The sequence below is a fragment of the Aotus nancymaae genome, unplaced genomic scaffold (genome assembly GCF_030222135.1).
Source record: "Aotus nancymaae isolate 86718 unplaced genomic scaffold, 86718_ANA_hifiasm-v0.15.2.pri h1tg000021l, whole genome shotgun sequence".
NCBI classification, from domain to species: domain Eukaryota; kingdom Metazoa; phylum Chordata; class Mammalia; order Primates; family Aotidae; genus Aotus; species Aotus nancymaae.
Genome location: NW_026988433.1, coordinates 2,044,483 through 2,062,117, shown reverse-complemented (window position 1 = coordinate 2,062,117; position 17,635 = coordinate 2,044,483). Strand labels below are relative to the sequence as shown.

Here is a 17,635-nt window from a genome sequence, read left to right as displayed (position 1 = left end):
GAGAACAAATTCACTCTTGCAAGAACTACCTAACTCCCGTTAACAGTCAGAGTAAGGGCTCAGCCCTCATGACCCATTTGCCACTTAAAGGCCCCATCTCCCAACGCTGCTGCATTGGGAATTAAGGTCCTAACACAAGAGCTTTTGGGGACACAGTCAAACCATAGCAATACTTAGTAAAAGCCAGCACATTTCTAAACAAGGGATATTACCAGGCTATCATGAGTATTAAATTTTTCTCTTCTCTCTGTGTGTGTTTCCTGGAAGGAGACACTTTGGTGTACCTTGCTCATGAACAGTAGGCAGTAAACAAGCAGTTGATTAATTCCGTTTGCTTCTCCCCCACTGGAAAGATCATGGTGGCTGTTGGAGGGAGTCTCAGATCCTGTGGGAGATACTCCTGAGGCTCACAGAGCACTCTCCATTAGACGTACCCCAGTGACGTGTGTCTAGTGAGGAATTAGGTTACTTGCAGGGGAGCCGGCCCTGTGAGGAGGCCTTCGCTTCTGTCCAGCAGAGCTCAGCAGCCCCTGGCTTGAGGTCTCGGGAGGACGTTCAGGTGAATGCGGCTGTCCCCCAACACTCATGATGAAGACTCCACAGAAAGGGATCACCTCATTAACATTCCCCAGCCACCTGGGGAGGCTGGTGGGCTGCGGCACCTCCCACATTGCTGCGTGAGTTGCGGCCTTTATACAGATGACTCACATTCTGGCAGCACCACACCCCTGTATCAAAAACACACACACTCCACGTCAAGCCCCTGGGAGCCCTGGAGGCCCCTTTACTGGAGACCTGCTGAGAGCTTTTGTTCCTGGTCAGCGGTGAACTCCACACACATGAGGTGTCAATTGCTTTTCTCATCCCAGGAGCAGAGGCTGCGATAGAATCTCTGAAGATGGAGGGAGGGAGTCTCCCCATTTTGGAGTGTGATCTTGGCTCCAGATCCAAGAGAAAGCTGGCTGCCTCCCCACCCTCCGACCACACACATGCTTGGCTTTTTGCGGTGGTGGCTGTTTTCTACTTTGCCTTTGAAGAGTGATTTAGCTCTGAAGTCAGTGTCAGGACTTCCAGAGGCCACTGCAACCTCTGCTCTGCTCCCTGGGGGCTGTGCTTCCACACCCAGCACAGAGGCGGGGGCCGGCACTGGGTGAGGAGGTGATGGGAAAAACGTCGTCTCACTCCTGAGAAGCCCCTGCCTCGTGTTGATGTGTGTGGGTCTGGTTGCTGGCTTCCTCAGGTCACCGGCTTATTTTAAAAATTTATTTTAACTTACTCAAGTAACACATAAATACACCTCTTGTTAAAAAATTACATATAACGCTATCTGCTGGAGGGTTTGGTTTGGGGGTAATCTGGGACAAAGGAAGCCCCATGACACCCCTCTGAGACCCTGGCTATGGCCACCAGGTTTTTGTTCGTCTTTTCTATCATGTGGGGTTGGTGCTACCATTTCCCTGCCCATGCCCCTCTGTGGTCCAGGTGGCAGCAGGACCCAGTGCCCTCTGTGTCTGTGCAAGAGTTCACAGCAGGCTGTGGCTTTGAGAAGACAGAAGAGAAAACGTCTTTTCCAGGCAGTTTTAAGAGACTCTGTGATGCATTAAAATAACCCTAAGATACGGAAGGACAAAGCAAAAGGAGTAAACATTCCATTTTGCCAAAACATTAGTAATGGACAGCGCTAGGATAATTGGGTTGAGGGCAGAGGAGCTGTCAGACAGATGCTGCGATGAGAGCCCTGTGAGCCCTTTGGTTCTGCCATGGAGTCCGAGCGCCTGTCAGGGGCACCAGCGCTGCTGCTTCCTGGGAAAGGAGGGGCTTTGGTAGAGGCCAAGATGGCTCTCAGAGTGGGGCCACCCTTGCTGCTCTGTCCTGCATAAGACAGTGGCTTCCTGAGAGCTCTTCACCCTGAAATGGGGGAAGGGTCTCACTGGAGCAATGATGGCTCAGGATCGGGTCACAGAATGGAACAGGCTTTGGGCACATAAGAGATGCTTGACTTGGACTGACTGGGAATCCATCAGACACCATTTATCCTGGAGCCATGCCACCTCTGAGCAGCCCTGGGTCCTGATGAAGTTACTGGCCTCCTGAGCCTCCAACCATGGCTCCTGAAGGCATCTGTGCCTTTCATTTAGGGCAGAGCCATAGCTGCAGAGTCCTCCGAGGACACCCCCGGAGGCAGCCCAGGAGCAGCCCAGGAGAGAACGCCAGTTCCTGAAACAAGGTGGTCTCAGGGACCTGTTGAATTATTCTTTTGTACATTGGTTGAACAGATATTTAGTAAGCACTTGCTGTATGCCAGATGCCCTCTAGGTCCTGGGGATGCAGCCGTGAATGAGACAGAGTCTCTGTCCTTTCTGTAGTGGACGTTGCAGAGGGGAGGGTAGCAAACACACACACAGTGGACAGTGAATATATAATGTGCCATATGGTGATCAATACTATGAAAAAATCAGGGAGTGGAATGGAGCTAGGGCAGGCAGAGGCTGGTGCTGTTTAGAACAGGTTGGGAAGGGAAGGTCTCTCTGAGGAGCTCCTTAGCGCAGAGGCATGGCAGTGAGTAGGGAGGGAGCATCTTGTGGGGAGGAGTGTCCTATGGGGAGGAGTGTCCTAGGGGAGGAGTGCCTATGGGGAGGAGTGTCCTATGGGGAGGAATGTCCTATGGGGAAGAGCGTCCTGGGGGAGGAGCGTCTTAGGGGGAGGAGCATTGTAGGGGGAGGAGTGTCCTGGGGGAGGAGTGTACTAGAGGAAGGGCCTGGCACCTGCCAGGGCCCCTGGGTGGGTTAGGGAGGGCAGACGAGAGGGCAGCATGACATGGGCTGGGTGACATGGGACTATGCCCACAATATATGGAGACAGAAATTGGTGGCCGTTCCTGTCCCTGCCTGGGGTCACCCAGCTGTGAGGGTCTGGCTCTCATGCTACTGCTGAGAACCAGGGGCCTCTTTAGCAGTGTCATGCATCGTGTTTGTTTTCTTTCATTTCAGACGCGTAAGCAGCACAGTGAGGCCACCAACAGCAGCAACCAAGTCTTTGTGTACTGCGCCTTCCTGGACTTCAGGTACCCTCTGCACGGGGAAGAGTGGGTGGACGTGAGGTATCCAAGCCCTCAGTATCGCCCATGTCTACCTGTCACACCTGTCACAGGCAGTCTCCTCCTGCCCTCCTAGCCCCCGCCTCAGCTCACCTCCACTGCTCACCAGCCCCATGTCCATGGATCTCCCATCGCTCTGATCACGATTCTGCTCCAGACATGAGCTCACAGTGAGTGGCTCCCACAGTCAGAGCGGTGTTGAAAACGCAGCTCCAAGCAAGGCCAGGGAGTGGAGGGAGGGGCGGGGCTCCTGAACCCTCAGCCATTGCCCGCCTACGCCCCTAGGGCTTGTTCCACGTGGCATGCAGGTTGCAGATCCGACATTACCGGGTCATGAGTTTTCATGGCTGAATTTTGTTTTTGTTTTTGTTTTTTTCGAGACAGGGTCTCGCTCTGTCACCAAGGCTGGAGTACAGTGGTGTGATCTTAGCTTACTGTAGTCTCAAACTCCTGGGCTCAAGCAATCCTTCCGCTTCAGCCTCCCAAAGTGCTGGGACTACAGGTGTGAGCCACTGTGCCTGGCTGTGGCTGGATTTTTATATGAACTTTCCCAATGTTTAAAATACTGCACAGGCAGCTGAACACATCTGGGACCTCCAGTTCATACCCTGCCTAGTGGCCTGTCACTCTTCATGTTGACAGGGCTCCCCAGCACCTGGGCATCCTCCCCTGCCTGGATCACTTCCCGCCTCCTTCCTCCTGTTGCTCCAGCCCAGCGTCCACACAGGCTGTGCCACGTCTGCTGGAGTGGCCCCCGGCAGAGAAAGCTTCTCCGCTCCCTGCACCCAGAGGCCAGGAGATTGCAAGACACTGAGCTGGGGGTGCAGCAGTGGGTCAGCATAATCCCCCTGTATCTCTGTTCTGTGAACAGTGAGGAAAACACAGCCTAGCTCCTGTCACCTCCAGCAAACATTGCTGACTTTTTTGTCCCCCAGGAGGCCTCCCTCTGGTTGTGGCCGTTGGCGTCATGCCTCTGCAGCATGGAAGGATGCTCTGTAATTTCAGTGATTTTCTCCTGCTCAGGCTCAGCAGGTTGCAGCTCCTTTTCCTTCATTTGTAACTTATGAAAAATTGGGAGCATGTGCTCCTAGAAATAAGTATCCCAATTTGGGGGCACCGCTTGGAGAAAAAAGTTATGACTAGAAAATGGGAACTGGGTTTGGTAAAAACTAAATGGCATGTTGGTTTTTATTTTTGAAGGAAATTTAAGAACAGGGTAAAGTATGGAGAATAATATAACAAATGCAGGTACCCATTGCCCAAAAGTTATAGTTAATAGCATGTTGCCTGTGGCCCAGGCTGGAGTGGAATGGCGCGATCTCAGCTCACTACAACCTCCACCACCTGTGTTCAAGCGATTCTCCTGCCTCAGCCTCCCGAGTAGCTGGGACTACAGGCACCTACCACCTGGTTATTTTTTTGTAGTTTTAGTAGAGACGGGGTTTCACCATGTTAGCCAGGATGGTCTCGATCTCCTGACCTCGTGATCTGCCCGCCTCAGCCTCCCAAAGTGCTGGGATTACAGGTGTGAGCCATCGTGCCCAGCCCACATTTTTATATTTTTAAGAATGAAACAAGTAAAACATCACAGACGGTGTTAAAGAACCTCCACCTTCTTCTGTTCTTTTTCCTCAATTCCCAGAGGCAGCCACCATCATGCATATAGTATCTGTATCCTTCCTGCTTATTGTTCAGTTACTACTTATTATTATATAATTGATATTCAGAAAAATCCACACTTTTAGATGATTGTACAGTTCTGTGAGTTTTAACAAATGAATACAGTTGTGCAACCACCATAATCAGGATTGGAACAATCCCTCACCCTGAAGACACCCTCGTGTCTGTAGTCATCCCTTCCCCCCACATCTGGTTCCTGCAAGCACTGATTTGTCTTCCGGCCCTATGCAGTTTTGCTACTGCAAGAGTGTGCATAAATGGAATCATGGCGTAGACAGCCTTTTGGAGTCTAGCTTTTTAAATTTTGCATAATGTGTTGAGCACAATGACACTGCATTGCTGCATGTATCAACAGCTCATTTTTACACTTCACTGCTGAGTGGTATTCTCCCTAGTAGAGGAACATTTGGGTTGTTTTCGGAGTGGGATCATTATGATTAAAGCTGGAAGTTTTACCAGCTTTGCTTTCCTGGGATAGACCTCACTTGGTCATGATGTATTATCTTTTTGTATATTGCTGAATCTAATTGGCTACAGTTGTTGAGAATTTTTATGTCTACGTGCATGCAGGATATTGGTCTGCAGTTTTCTTCTTTTTTGTAATGTTGTCATTTGTATATCGAGGTAATGATACCTTCATAAAAAGCTACATTTTGGGATGCACTTTGGAATAGTTTGTATAGAATTGGTATTTTTTTTCCATTTTAGTAGAATTCAGCATGGAGTCATCTGAGCCTTCATTTTCAACGTTGGCAGGTTTTCAACTTCACTTTCCGTTTCTTTTATGGACGCAGGACTGTGTGGGTTGTCTGCCTCTTTTTAAATAAGTTTTAGCAGTTCATGTTTTTTTCTGAAAAATTTATCAATTTCATCAAAACTGTTTAGTTTATAGGCACAGAGTTGTTTGTGGTATTCCCTTACTAGCCTTTTTCATGTCTGAAGGGTCTGTGGTGATGTTCCCATTTCGCTTTTTCTCTCTGTAATCTGTGTCTTCTTTTTTCTGAGGTGCTCTTACAGTAGGCTAATTAATTTTATTGATATTTTTCCAAAGATACAGCTTTTGGCTTCATTGATTTTTCTCTTTTGTGTTTGTTGTCAATTTCAGTGACTTATCCTCTTTGTCTTTAATTTACTTCGTTTGGCTTGAGTTTAATTTGCTCTTCATTTTAAAAGTTCTTAAAGTATAGGTTTAGGTTATTGCTATGAAGCTTTATTATTTTCTAATATAAACATTTAATGTTGTAATTTTTTGTAAGCACTCATTTAGCTGCATCACACATTTTGGTATGTTTTTTAATTTTGATTAATTTTAAAATATTTTTAAATTTTCCTTGTGATTTCCTCTTTAACCTATGTGTTATTTTAAAGTGTGTGGTTTAGTTCCAAACAGTTGGGAATTTTCCAGAGAGTTTTCTGCCATTGATTTGCAAATAATTTTTTTATACTCAAAATTTGTCAAAATTTTTAAAATTTTGACAAAAGTTTTTATGTGATCCCTTATATGTTCAGTTTTTAATGAAAGTCCCATGTGCACTTGAAAAAAGTGTACTCTTGGTGGAGTATTCTATAAATGTCAGTCACACCAAGTTGATTGATAGTTATGATTAGGTCTTCTATATTCTTACTACTTTTCTGTTAACTTTGCTATCAGTTAAAGAGAAAGGAGTGTGAATTCTCCAATTTTAGTGGTGGATTTCTCTATGTCTCCTTTTAGTTTTATGAATTTTTCTTTAATGAATTTTGAAGCTCTATTATTAGGTGCATGTATATTTAGGATTGTTAGGTCTTCTTGGAAAATTAGCCCTTTTATCATTACATAACGTTCCTCTTTACCCTGGGAAACATGTGTTACTTTGAAGTCTAACTAGTCTGATTTAGATACAGCTACTCTAGCTTTGGTGATTAGTGTTTGATTTTCCCATAATTTAACTTTCATCTTATTTATATAGTTATATTTAAAGTGGGTTTCTTTTAGACTGCATATAGCTGGGTCTTGTCTTTTCTTTAATCCAGTCCTAAAATTTCTGTTTTTAATTGACATATTTAGACAATTTATATTTAACGTGATCATTGGTATGGCTGGATTAAAATCTACCATTTTGCTAGATGTCTTCTAACTTTTCTATCTTTTTAAAATGTTACCTTTTTCTGACTTCATTTGGATTGTTGGATATCTTTTATGATGCTGTTTTCTGTCTACTATAAATGACTTCTAATTTATACATCCTTTTAACTTTTTTGGTAGTGGTTGACCTAAGTTTGCAATGTACATAATATGTCTAATTCATTCATGCCTGCCTTCAACTACTATGCCGTCATTCCAAATGCATTCTAAGACACTATGCTGATAGCTTCACACATCTTCCTGCCCGTTCCACGTGCTGTTGTTGCAGAGCGTTCTGCCTTTGCAGACGCCGCAAATACAATGCATTGCTAGTGTTTTCCCCCCAGAGAATGAGTTATCTTCTAGAGCAATTAAAAATAAGACAGTAATAATTGCTTATTTACCTTCGCTTATTCCAGTTCTAGCTCTTCTCTTTCTTTGTGTAGATTTTTGTCTAGTATCATATTCCTTTAACTCTTGTAGTGCTGGTCCACTGGGAATAGATTCAGTTACCATTTGAGAAAGTATTCTCTTTTCTTCTTGAAAGATTTCCACTGGGCTTAGAATTCTGGGCTGCTTTTTTCTAGACTGATACTTTAAGAAATTATACAAATAATATATCAATATATATATATATTTTAAAAAGTAAAACATAATAGAAAAACATGTGTTCCCTTTGACCTTTACCTCTTATCCTGATTGTCACCTCTTTCCCCAGCAATAACCACTGTGGGAGGGTTTTATGTGTGTTTTTTTCAATAATTTATATGTAATTTATATTTTTAATCATAGAAAATATATGGTGGTGTTTAATTCAGTGTTTCTTCCATCATTCCTCCCATTCCGTTGCTGCGTTTTGCCCGTATGGACACACATGTGTTTTACTGTATTTATGAATGCTGTATTTTATTTATGCATGACTGAACATTTTTCTTAGACGCAGACTTCCTGGGTCACAGGGCCGTATGTATTTTTCATGTTATTTGATACTGCTTCGTCTGGCTTTCATAGCAGATTTATTTATGCACAAGCTGCAAGCCTGCCTCTTTGTTTTCACTGACTCCCTTGGAAGTAGATCTTCATTGATGCCATTTAAGGCTCCGGTCCTCTGGCTAACTAGGTCATCATCACACCTTTGCAGCTCCATCTGAACCATGTGACTTTCATGTTGTGTAGCTTATCCTTTGTGTAAGCAGAAGGGGCGGCTCATACCCATGACCATGTTCATCTATTTCAATGCCTGTTAGTGTTCAGGCCACCCTCAAATTGAAGTATGGTACTCATCAGCCAGTAAGACAGACAAAGGCTCAATGGATAACACAAAAGCTGGTGTTTGATGACTCCTTCCAAGGTTCTGGGAAAATTAGATCAAGAGGGGTGGGGAGGTAGAGGAGGAGGGCATGACCCCGTCTTTAAATCCCATCAATTCTGAAGTTATTAATAGGGTTTTGCTCCTCTAAATTGGTAGGTCCGAGTGACTCTGACTTTGTCCTCTGGTGTCTGCTAAATGCCTTCTCCCTCCCCTAGGAGAGCAGGTCATTAATCATGAAAATCACCACTGAGCTGCTGTCTCTGAGTCTCCATCCTCAAGCTCAGAGCCACCCCTGAGTCATGTCTGAAGGACCATCCCAGTCCCTCCCTTGGGCTCTGCGTCACCCAGGGCTAATGGGGAGTTACCATTACCCAAGACTGCAGGCCCGTGCTCTGTCCGGTGGACATTGGCCGGAGAGGTACGAGATTGGATCTTACCGGTCATGCCGCCCGGCAGCCACAGTCTCATCTGCCACGTCCGTGCTGACACCTCAGTTGAAAGTCAATACAAGGGAAATACAAACTGGAGCCTTTTAACTTGTTCATCTTTATAAATGCTTTCCCCAAGGGCTCTTGCCTTTGGCTGAAGCAAGGATTTGTCTTTACCCATAACGTGAGGTTGCAACTTCAGGGAAGAACACTTTAAATCTGTTTTTTTTTTTAATTTGAAAATATAGAAGACAGGGTGCAGTGGCTCATGCCTGTAATCCTAGCACTTTGGGAGGCTGAGGCAGGAAGAATGTTTAGCTCAGGAGTTCGAGACCAGCCAGAGCAACATAGCAAGACTATCTCTACAAAAATAAAAATATTAACTGGGCATGGTGGCATGCACCTGTAGTCCCAGCTATTTGGGAGGCTTGCAAGGGCCGGAGGATTGCAAGGATCCAGGAGGTCAAGGCTGCAGTGTGCTATGATTGTACCACTGCACTCCAGCCTGGGAAACAGAATGAGACCCTGTCTCAAAACAAACAAAAACAAAATATACAGAAATACAGAGAAGAAAATGATAATCACCAGTATTCACACCAACAGAGCGCCGCCATGAGTTCCCGGGCCCATGTGCTGTGGGAGTGCTGCTCTCAGTCCCCTGCCAAGGGTGCAGTGCTGCCACCTCTGATCCTTTCTCTTCTGTCCTCAGCTCCAGAGAAGGGGTCTGGTCGAACCAGGGCTGTGTGCTCGCGGGAGGAAACCGCACCCACTCCATCTGCCGCTGCACTCACCTCACCAACTTCGCCGTCCTCATGCAGGTGGTCCCGCTGGAGGTAAGAGCCAGGCCTCGGGTCCTGGGACCTGGAGGATGTGCCATGAGGCTGCAGGTCGGGGCGAAAGGAACGCTTTGCCCACCAGTGCCCGTGGGCCCTGGGCATGTTACTCCATGGGGCTTGTGTTTAAAAACAGAATCTGTCATCTTTCTTGGCTTCTGTCACCCAGGGCCCTGCATGTATTGGGCGCCAGCAAATATCCGAGGAGCCCATGATTGTGTAAGCCAAGTCCGGAGTGGTGTGCTTCCCACAGTGACACCCAGACCGCACCAGGCGGGTACCCGAGGAGGGACCCCTAATCCCTCCATCCATCCCTCTGGCAGATTCTTACTGGGTGCCTACTGTGAACTGGGCACTGGGGGCTCTGCTGGAAACAAGAAAAACAACACAGTCCTGCTCTTGAGGAGTTGGTGTTCTCCTGGGAAAGACAGATAATAAACTAGTAGATAAATTAGTAACTTTGAATCAGTGTAGGAAGAAAGTGGAAGAGGGCAGCCTGGTAGAAGATGACAGCAGGGAATAGGGCTGTCCTCATGGAGGGGCGGGGAGAGGTGTCTCCAGGATGTGGCGTCTTGACAGCAGGGAATAGGGCTGTCCTCATGGAGGGGCGAGGAGAGGTGTCTCCAGGACGAGGCGTCTGGATGGCCAGAGGAAGCGACTGTCCTGAAGGCCTGGGAGAAGAACGTTCTATGCCAGAAAACAACAAGTGCAGAGGGCAGGGGGCAGGAAGGGGCTAGGCGTGGCTGTGGGTGGAGCACCCTGAGCTCAGGCGCTGGGGAGGCAGGAGGCTGGGAGGAGCAGGCTCAGCTCCAGTGTCCAGGCCTCAGGGAGGAGTGTGAGTTTTATTCTAAATGGAGGAGTGTGAGTTTTATTCTAAATGGAGGACTGTGAGTTTTACTGTAAAGGGAGGAGTGTGAGTTTTATTCTAAATGGAGGAGTGTGAGTTTTATTCTAAATGCGCAGGAAGCCTTTGGAGAGCTACACTTGGGAGCAGCTTGGCCTGGGCTACCCTGGGTCTGGGGTGGGGCAAGTAAACTCACCCGTAGGTGGAAACCAGGAGTGGAAGGAGGTGTCCTGTTGGCACTGTGGACACCCACACTCACCTCTGTGGATTGGAGTTCACAGAAGGGCTGGTTTGACTGCACAGACGTGGCTGCTCCGAGCCAGGCTGGGTTTGGCAGATGTGTTGGGAACTGGTGATCTGTTGGATGCTGGGCTGTAACCTGTGGCTGGCGTTGGGCATATTGGGGCCCGAGAGAGGACCAGGCTGGAGGGTAAGTCAGGCAGGGAAGAGTGACGCCTCCAGCGTCTCCTGGACAGGTTTGTCATGAGACTCATCTTCCATGCGGGGTCCTGGTCTTTTAGAGCCTCATGTGCTCATCGTGGCCAGTCATTTCTCCTGGGAGCTTGTTCCCAGTCTAGGGCTCTTCTGGGTGGCTTTGGAAAGAGTCAGGATGTCTCTGATCACAGCAGCTTCCTGTATGGGGCGCCAAGCACAGGTGTTTTACAGCAGGCACTTCGTCGCCAGGGTTTGAACTCCCACCCCTGCTTGGGTCACTGCCTGCCTGTTGGTCACGCTTATCAATGCCGTGGACAGACAGAATCTGCCTGAATCCACCAGCATCCACAGTGTCTGCACTGGGCCAGAGGGTGATGCTGCCATGCGGGTCCTGCGTGGTTTTGTGTGGGATTTGGGGGGTTTTGAATGGGTTGTGCTTGTATTGTCTTGTTGACCAGGTGACAGACCTCATCAAGGTTTAATGGAGATAGAATCTGGGCTTTGCCTTCTCCCATCCTGGGAGATGTTTCCTTTTCCAGAATGAGGGCCCAGGAATGCAGCCTCCCAGGGTTGCTGTGGGAAGGACACGAGTTCACTGCATCACAGTCCAGTGCTCAACCCAGGTGCCCGTCACCCCACAACAGAAACCACCAGCAAACCCAAGCCACGGGGTTCTGTGTGCAGAGGCCTGGCGGACCAGTTACTCTCACATCGGTGGAGACAGGGCCCTGGTGTTTGGAAGTGACTTACAATGCTGCCGGGGCAGATGGAGATAACCTAATCTTTAAATTCCATGGAAAACAAAGTGGCAGATGCTCCTGTGCTGCACCTTCTCACAGGGTGAAAGCCGCACGTGACACCTGCAGCCAACCCGGCCGACGGACTGCCGCTCACATGAATGCTATGGGCCTCACTCTGCAGAAGATGTGGGAGGGAAACAGCTATTCCTGTTTCCAAAGAGAAGGCCCTTTCTTTTTGCACATTGCATGATGGACTTGGTGTCGAATTGTGCATTACTTATGGAGATTCCAGAGAGATGTCCAAGCCATATTTTATTTTTATTAAATTACATTAATTAATTTATAGAGACAGGATCTCACCCTGTTGCCCAGACTGGAGTGCAGTGTTTGATCATGGCTCACTACAGCCTTGAACTGCTGGGCTCAAGCTATCATCCTGCCTCGCCTCCCAAGTAGCTGGGACTACAGGCACATGCCATAACGCCTGGCTAATTTTTAAATTTTTTGTAGAGATGGGCTCTCACCATGTTCCGCAGGCTGGGCTTGAACTCCTGGCTTCAAACAGTCCTCCCACCGCAGCCTACCAAAGTGCTGGGATTACAGGTGTGAGCTGCTGCACCAGCTTTTTTTGGTGCATGTATTAATTTTCTGTAGAGATGGGGCCTCACTTTGTTGCCCAGGCTCTAAGCCATATCTTAAGTGGATATGAGGGGGCACTACACATCCATTGGTCCCTTGTGCACAGATACACACCCCCCATCCTAGACCATTGTGCTTTGGAGCCTGGACCCAGGAGCCCTTGGCTCTGTTCGAGATGAAGCGTTGGGTGACAGGGGACCCGCAGCCTCCCCAGTAGCTTTCGCACCATCGGGGTCCTCCAAGAAGGGCCGGACATGCAGCGGGCAGAACTGCCATGCCCTGAGTGCAGGGATTTCTGGCTCAGGGCTCTGACGTGACAGGAGGTTTTAGAGGTTCCGAAGGGGCAACTGTCGTGAGGCTGGTGGGATCCAAGCCCACCTGTGGCCCTCACCCTTCAGTGGCAAATGTGCAGGCAGTTGGGACCCGCCAGACAATCCCCAGGGCGTGTTCCTTAAGGAATGGTACCCTGAGAACAGCTGCCCAGTCAGCAACTGCCCCTCCCAGTCTCCATGTCCCCCCATGGCTTCCCGTGGGCGCCTCCTCTCCTGGCCTGCAGCCCCTGGGGCATTCCTGCTGAACCCCAGGGTTTGCACTGCCTGGAGGTGGGCTGCTGGTGGCTGTGGAGAGCCAGGACCTGGATCATTAGTGGCAATTTAAAGAAAATTAAACAATGAATGAAACCGCACCAGAGTGCAGTGAACGTAGAAATAGTTCCTGGGTTTGTGAAGCCTCCACGTCAGTTACCCCGTGCCCCAAGGGCCCTTTTTGTTGCCCCCACCCCTCGGCCCAGCCACCCACCGCTTCCTCTGCCTTCGCCTCCTCCCTCCGTGTCCTGCCTGCCCTGCCCTGTCACTAAGTTGTGATGTCACAGATTTCTTGCCATGGGCCAGGCCTCAGTCTGAGGAACACTGTCCTCTGTGGACGGCCGTGATGCCTTCTCTCCCCTCCCGTGGGCTCTGCTTCTCTGCTCCCCTCCTGCCAGGCCTGGCCTGCGGGGCTCCCTTCGGGCTTCCCTCCTGATGTTGTAGGGAGCCGCCCAGGGGAGAAGGCACAGAGCCACCCCCATGGAGAGCACATGTTTGTTCCTGGAAATGGGCGGTCTGCGTGGTGCTGTGGCGAAGGCTGCTCCTCTTACAAGCGGAGAAACTGAGCCCCAGAGAGAGGAGGGCGCTTGCTGGCGATCCCTTGTCATTCAACAGCCTGTTATTGAATTACTGGTAGAGCCTAGGCTGTTTAGGTAGCACTCGGCCAGTGGGGACCTGGCGGTGAGGACACTGTGGCGCTCACGGAGACACAGTGAGTCAGCCTGCACCATGTTCTGCCCTGTAAGGGCCACGCGGGAGACCGCGTAGGGTGACTTGGGGCTAACTAGGCGCTAAAACACAGTGTGGTGATGCCGGTGCTGTTCTAAAGACGGAGGCCCAGCAGGGCCTGCCTGAGAAGGTGGCAGTGGATTCTGCACCTCACAGTGGAGAGGATGGAGCCTTCTAGCCCTGAGCAAGGACAGTCCAGGCAGAGAACAGGGTGAGGGTGGGGGCAGAGGGCAAGGAGGAGCAGCTAGGGGTGGTCCTCGGGGAGACACCAGGGCTGAGGCAGGGGCTCCAGGCCCAGGGGTTGGGAGGGCAGGCAGGGAGCAGGAGAGATGACAGCGGGTGACCACTTCAGAGGCTGCTGCGGTGACCCGAGAACCAGCACCCTGGTGATGTGGTGCGGGTGGAGGGGCAGGACTGCCACTGCAGATGACCAGGGCTGCCCCATCTTCCGACTGAGAAAAGCTGGCGAGCTCTTTCTCCCGTGAAATCTGACTGTTAGAGGTGTCATCAGTTATTACTTCTGAGCCATACGTGAGAGGTCATCTGGGTGCTGGACCAGCCGCCCGGGGTCTTGTGAAGATGCAGATCCCCGATGCAGTGGGTCTGGACTGGGGCCGGGCATCATTTCCGACAAGGCCCAAGGGGAGTGAGGCCCCACCAGTCTCAGCCCACCCTCTGGACAGACCCACGCGGAGGCACCCGGTCTGCAAACATCAGCTCACACTCTGCTCATGTCCTGGGAGATGGGTGCCGCAGTTGTCACCAAATCTGAGGACAGACAGTCTGGCCCCAAATACGTGCTCATCAGCATGTGGAAAGCTTCCCTTGTCCAGGAGCTGTAGGGGGACTTGGAGAGACAGGTCCTCAGCCTGGAATTGAGTGAAGTGGGAAGGTGGAAGATCCAGAGACAGAAGGAACAGACTGTGACTTAAAAAGGTGCCGAAACCAAGGGTCAGTGAGCAGGGGTTCTGGACACAGCCCTTGCCTTCAGGGAAGGTCTTCCCTCATGCACAGCTCTGCAGAGTGGGTGCCGGGCTCACTGGCTCCCAGGAGCCATCTATTGAATGCTAGCTGATGATTGTGGCCGTCACACGCCTATCACCTGGGAGTAAGGGGAAGATGGTAACAGGCACCATTTCGGATGCTCCCTGCCTGTAGATGCTCCTAACTGTTGGATGCTCCCTGCCTGGTTGTGCTCCCTACCTGATGGGTGCTCCCTACCTGATGGGTGCTCCCTACCTAATGGGTGTTGCCTGCTGGTGGGTACTCCCTGCCTGTGGGTGCTCCCTGCCAGTGAGTGTTCCCTACCTGATGAGTGCTCCCTGCCTGTGGGCGCTCCCTGCCTGTGGGGTGCTCCCTGCCTGTGGGTGCTCCTGGCCAGAGAGTGCTCCCTACCTGATAGGTGCTCCCTGCCTGTGAGTGCTCCATGCCTGAGGGTGCTCCCTGCCTGGCGAGGGCTTGCACTCGGCTGCTCTCTCCTTCAGTCCTCACCACAGGAATGAGGTGCTGTCATTGTGGCCATCACAAACAAGAGTCACAGGGGATTCCCTGAGGTCACGTCAGGGGGCAGAGCTCAGCCTTGAGCCAAATCCCTAATGCTGGGGCTGTGCCGGTGCTCTGGAGCACCAGCTGCCTGGGAGCAGAGCCTCCTCCTCTGGACCCTCTATAGGCTGAGAGCTAAAGCCCAGTGTGGCTTCCTTCTTGGCATGGCCAGAGAGATCGAGGTACACTTTCAGCTGAAAACTGTGTTTGTACATGTTGTGTGTTTGTGGTAGAGGAAGGAAGAGAAGGGCCTGGTCCAGTGAGTGAAAAACCTGGAACAAAGATGCATTTATGGGTCTCAGTCCGTCACTGCTCGCTCTCGGTGACACTGGATTTTGACAGTTTGTGGGTGTCTTCATGGGAGCAAATCACATCTATTCATTGCCAGAAAAGGTTAATTTGAAAATGGTTTAAAATTATCCATGCTAAAAATGAACATTCTCATCAACATTAAAAAAAGTTAAGGCTGAGATCATAAGTAGAAACCAAATTTGCAGCACACTCAGATGATAAATAAAAATATCACGAATGACCTTATTTCTGTGACCTGGATCCATGTCTTCCATGGGGCCCTGGGCTCACACTGCTGGTTTCGGGTTCCTGGTGCAGGTTCTCTGCTCAGGAGCTCGTGTCCGCATCTTGTCCCTTCTCTCTCTGGGGTTTCTTCCTGGCTTTTCACCTGAGTCGGCTGGGCTGGGCTGGGGCGGGCTCTAGGGCTGCTGTCCAAGGGAAGGAGACCCCAAAATGACACTCTGTCTTTGCTTGCTTCTGTCAACTTGGTGATTTGGGCCCAGGTTCTGAGGTGCCATGTCAAGGTACCTGCTGACGGGCACTTCGATGGCTTCCAGCATCTGCCTACTTCCAGTGTGAGGCGACTACCAGTGGTTCCGGAGTACGTGACCCTGCACACGCTTCTTTAGATTCCTGGCAGGTGAATCTGTGGGCAAAGGACACAGGCATTTTGCTTTTCAAAGACATTGCCTCATTGTACTCTGGGAACCATGTACCAGTTTATTCCTCCTCCAGCCGTGGACAGGAATGGGTAGCTCTGCTTTACGAGTGAGTCACAAAACAGCTTCATCCTGGGTGCTTCTGATTCAAGCAGGGGAACGAACACCTGGGCTGTGCAGTAGATCTGCATCCAGACCCGCCCCTCACCCCCAACTGCATCCAGACCCGCCCCTCACCCCCAACTGCATCCAGACCCGCCCCTCACCCCCAACTGCATCCAGACCTGCCCCCTCAACCCCCAGCTACATCCAGACCCGCCCCTCACCCCCAACTGCATCCAGACCCGCCCCTCACCCCCAACTGCATCCAGACCTGCCCCCTCAACCCCCAGCTACATCCAGACCCGCCCCTCACCCCTAACTGCATCCAGACCCGCCCCTCACCCCCAACTGCATCCAGACCCGCCCCTCATCCCCAACTGCATCCAGACCCGCCCCTCATCCCTCAACTGCATCCAGACCCGCCCCTCATCCCCAGCTGCATCCAGACCCGCCCCTCACCCCCAACTGCATCAACCCGCCCCCACCCCCCAACTGCATCCAGACCCGCCCCTCACCCCCAGCTGCATCCAGTCCCACCCCTCAACCCCCAACTGTATCCAGTCCCACCCCTCAACCCCCAACTGTATCCAGACCCGCCCCTCAACCCCCAACTGTATCCAGTCCCACCCCTCAACCCCCAACTGTATCCAGACCCGCCCCTCAACCCCCAACTCCATCTAGACCCGCCCTTCCCTCTCCCAACTGCTCACTTCCCCAGGCCCACTTTCTGCACCTTTGAAATCAGCAACCCCAGATCCAGTAAGAACTCCAAGAAGGCAAGTTTTTCTTTTAATTGAATTAAATTATCTTAGAAAAGTAGGCCATTGGAACAGACAGAGAATTCATCCAGAACAGACCCTGTAACTTCTCAGTACATCCATATCTATGTCAGATAATTAAAAGAATCAGCAAGTAAGATGACATTTAAAAAAGCATAAAATAAGAATATTTACATTATTTATAATAGAAATAACAGAAGCATGAATAAACATAACACTAATGATTGTGCACATTCTGTACATCCATGCTAAGGGAGATTATTCATCTCTACTGAAGGAGGAATGATGAAATCAGGAAATGCTGTGCAGCTATAAAACAATGAATCGTCACCATGCCAGGGCGCTTGCAGGGACTGCAAAGTATCATGTCAAAAGGACAGACGTAGACTATGGTGATAAATACCCCGTTTTTGTAAAGCCACACCAAACGAATCCTCTATGCTTGGCTGTGTTTCTGTATGTGTGTTTAAATATGCAACATTTGTATCTTGGTATGCGATGATCAGAAAGTCATGGACGGCGCATTCAACATTGTTAGTGGGCAGGGGTAGGAGGGAGCACGCAGGTAAGGCAGTGGCAGGAGCTGGGGAGAGACAGGACTGTAAACACCAGCCTGTAGGCTCTGACCCATTGTATGTATTTGTGTGGAATTGCATGACATGATCAAATGAATAAAATCAGCCAGCTTGAAGAGGTGTTTCCGAGGCCTGCTACCTGGGGGGTTGTTTCATACTCACTGCTCCTTCCCGATGCCCGGGCAATGAGACATGCCCATGCCCACGTTTGCTGTATGAATGAGGGCATGGAGGGGAAAGACGTGTTCTCTTTGGAAGCCAG

The 17,635-nt window shown here is 50.0% G+C and overlaps 1 protein-coding gene across 4 annotated transcripts in view; it reads left to right on the top strand.

Moving 5' to 3' along the window:
- The window catches only part of ADGRD1 (adhesion G protein-coupled receptor D1), a 172,725-nt gene that overhangs the window by 109,267 nt on the left and 45,823 nt on the right, over positions 1 to 17,635 (top strand). For all 4 annotated transcript variants that reach the window (XM_012455940.2, XM_012455938.2, XM_012455937.2 and 1 more), the window contains 2 exons: positions 2,991 to 3,064; positions 9,331 to 9,454. In XM_012455940.2, the coding sequence (XP_012311363.2) occupies positions 2,991 to 3,064; positions 9,331 to 9,454 (198 nt within the window). The remainder of the gene's footprint in view (positions 1 to 2,990; positions 3,065 to 9,330; positions 9,455 to 17,635) is intronic.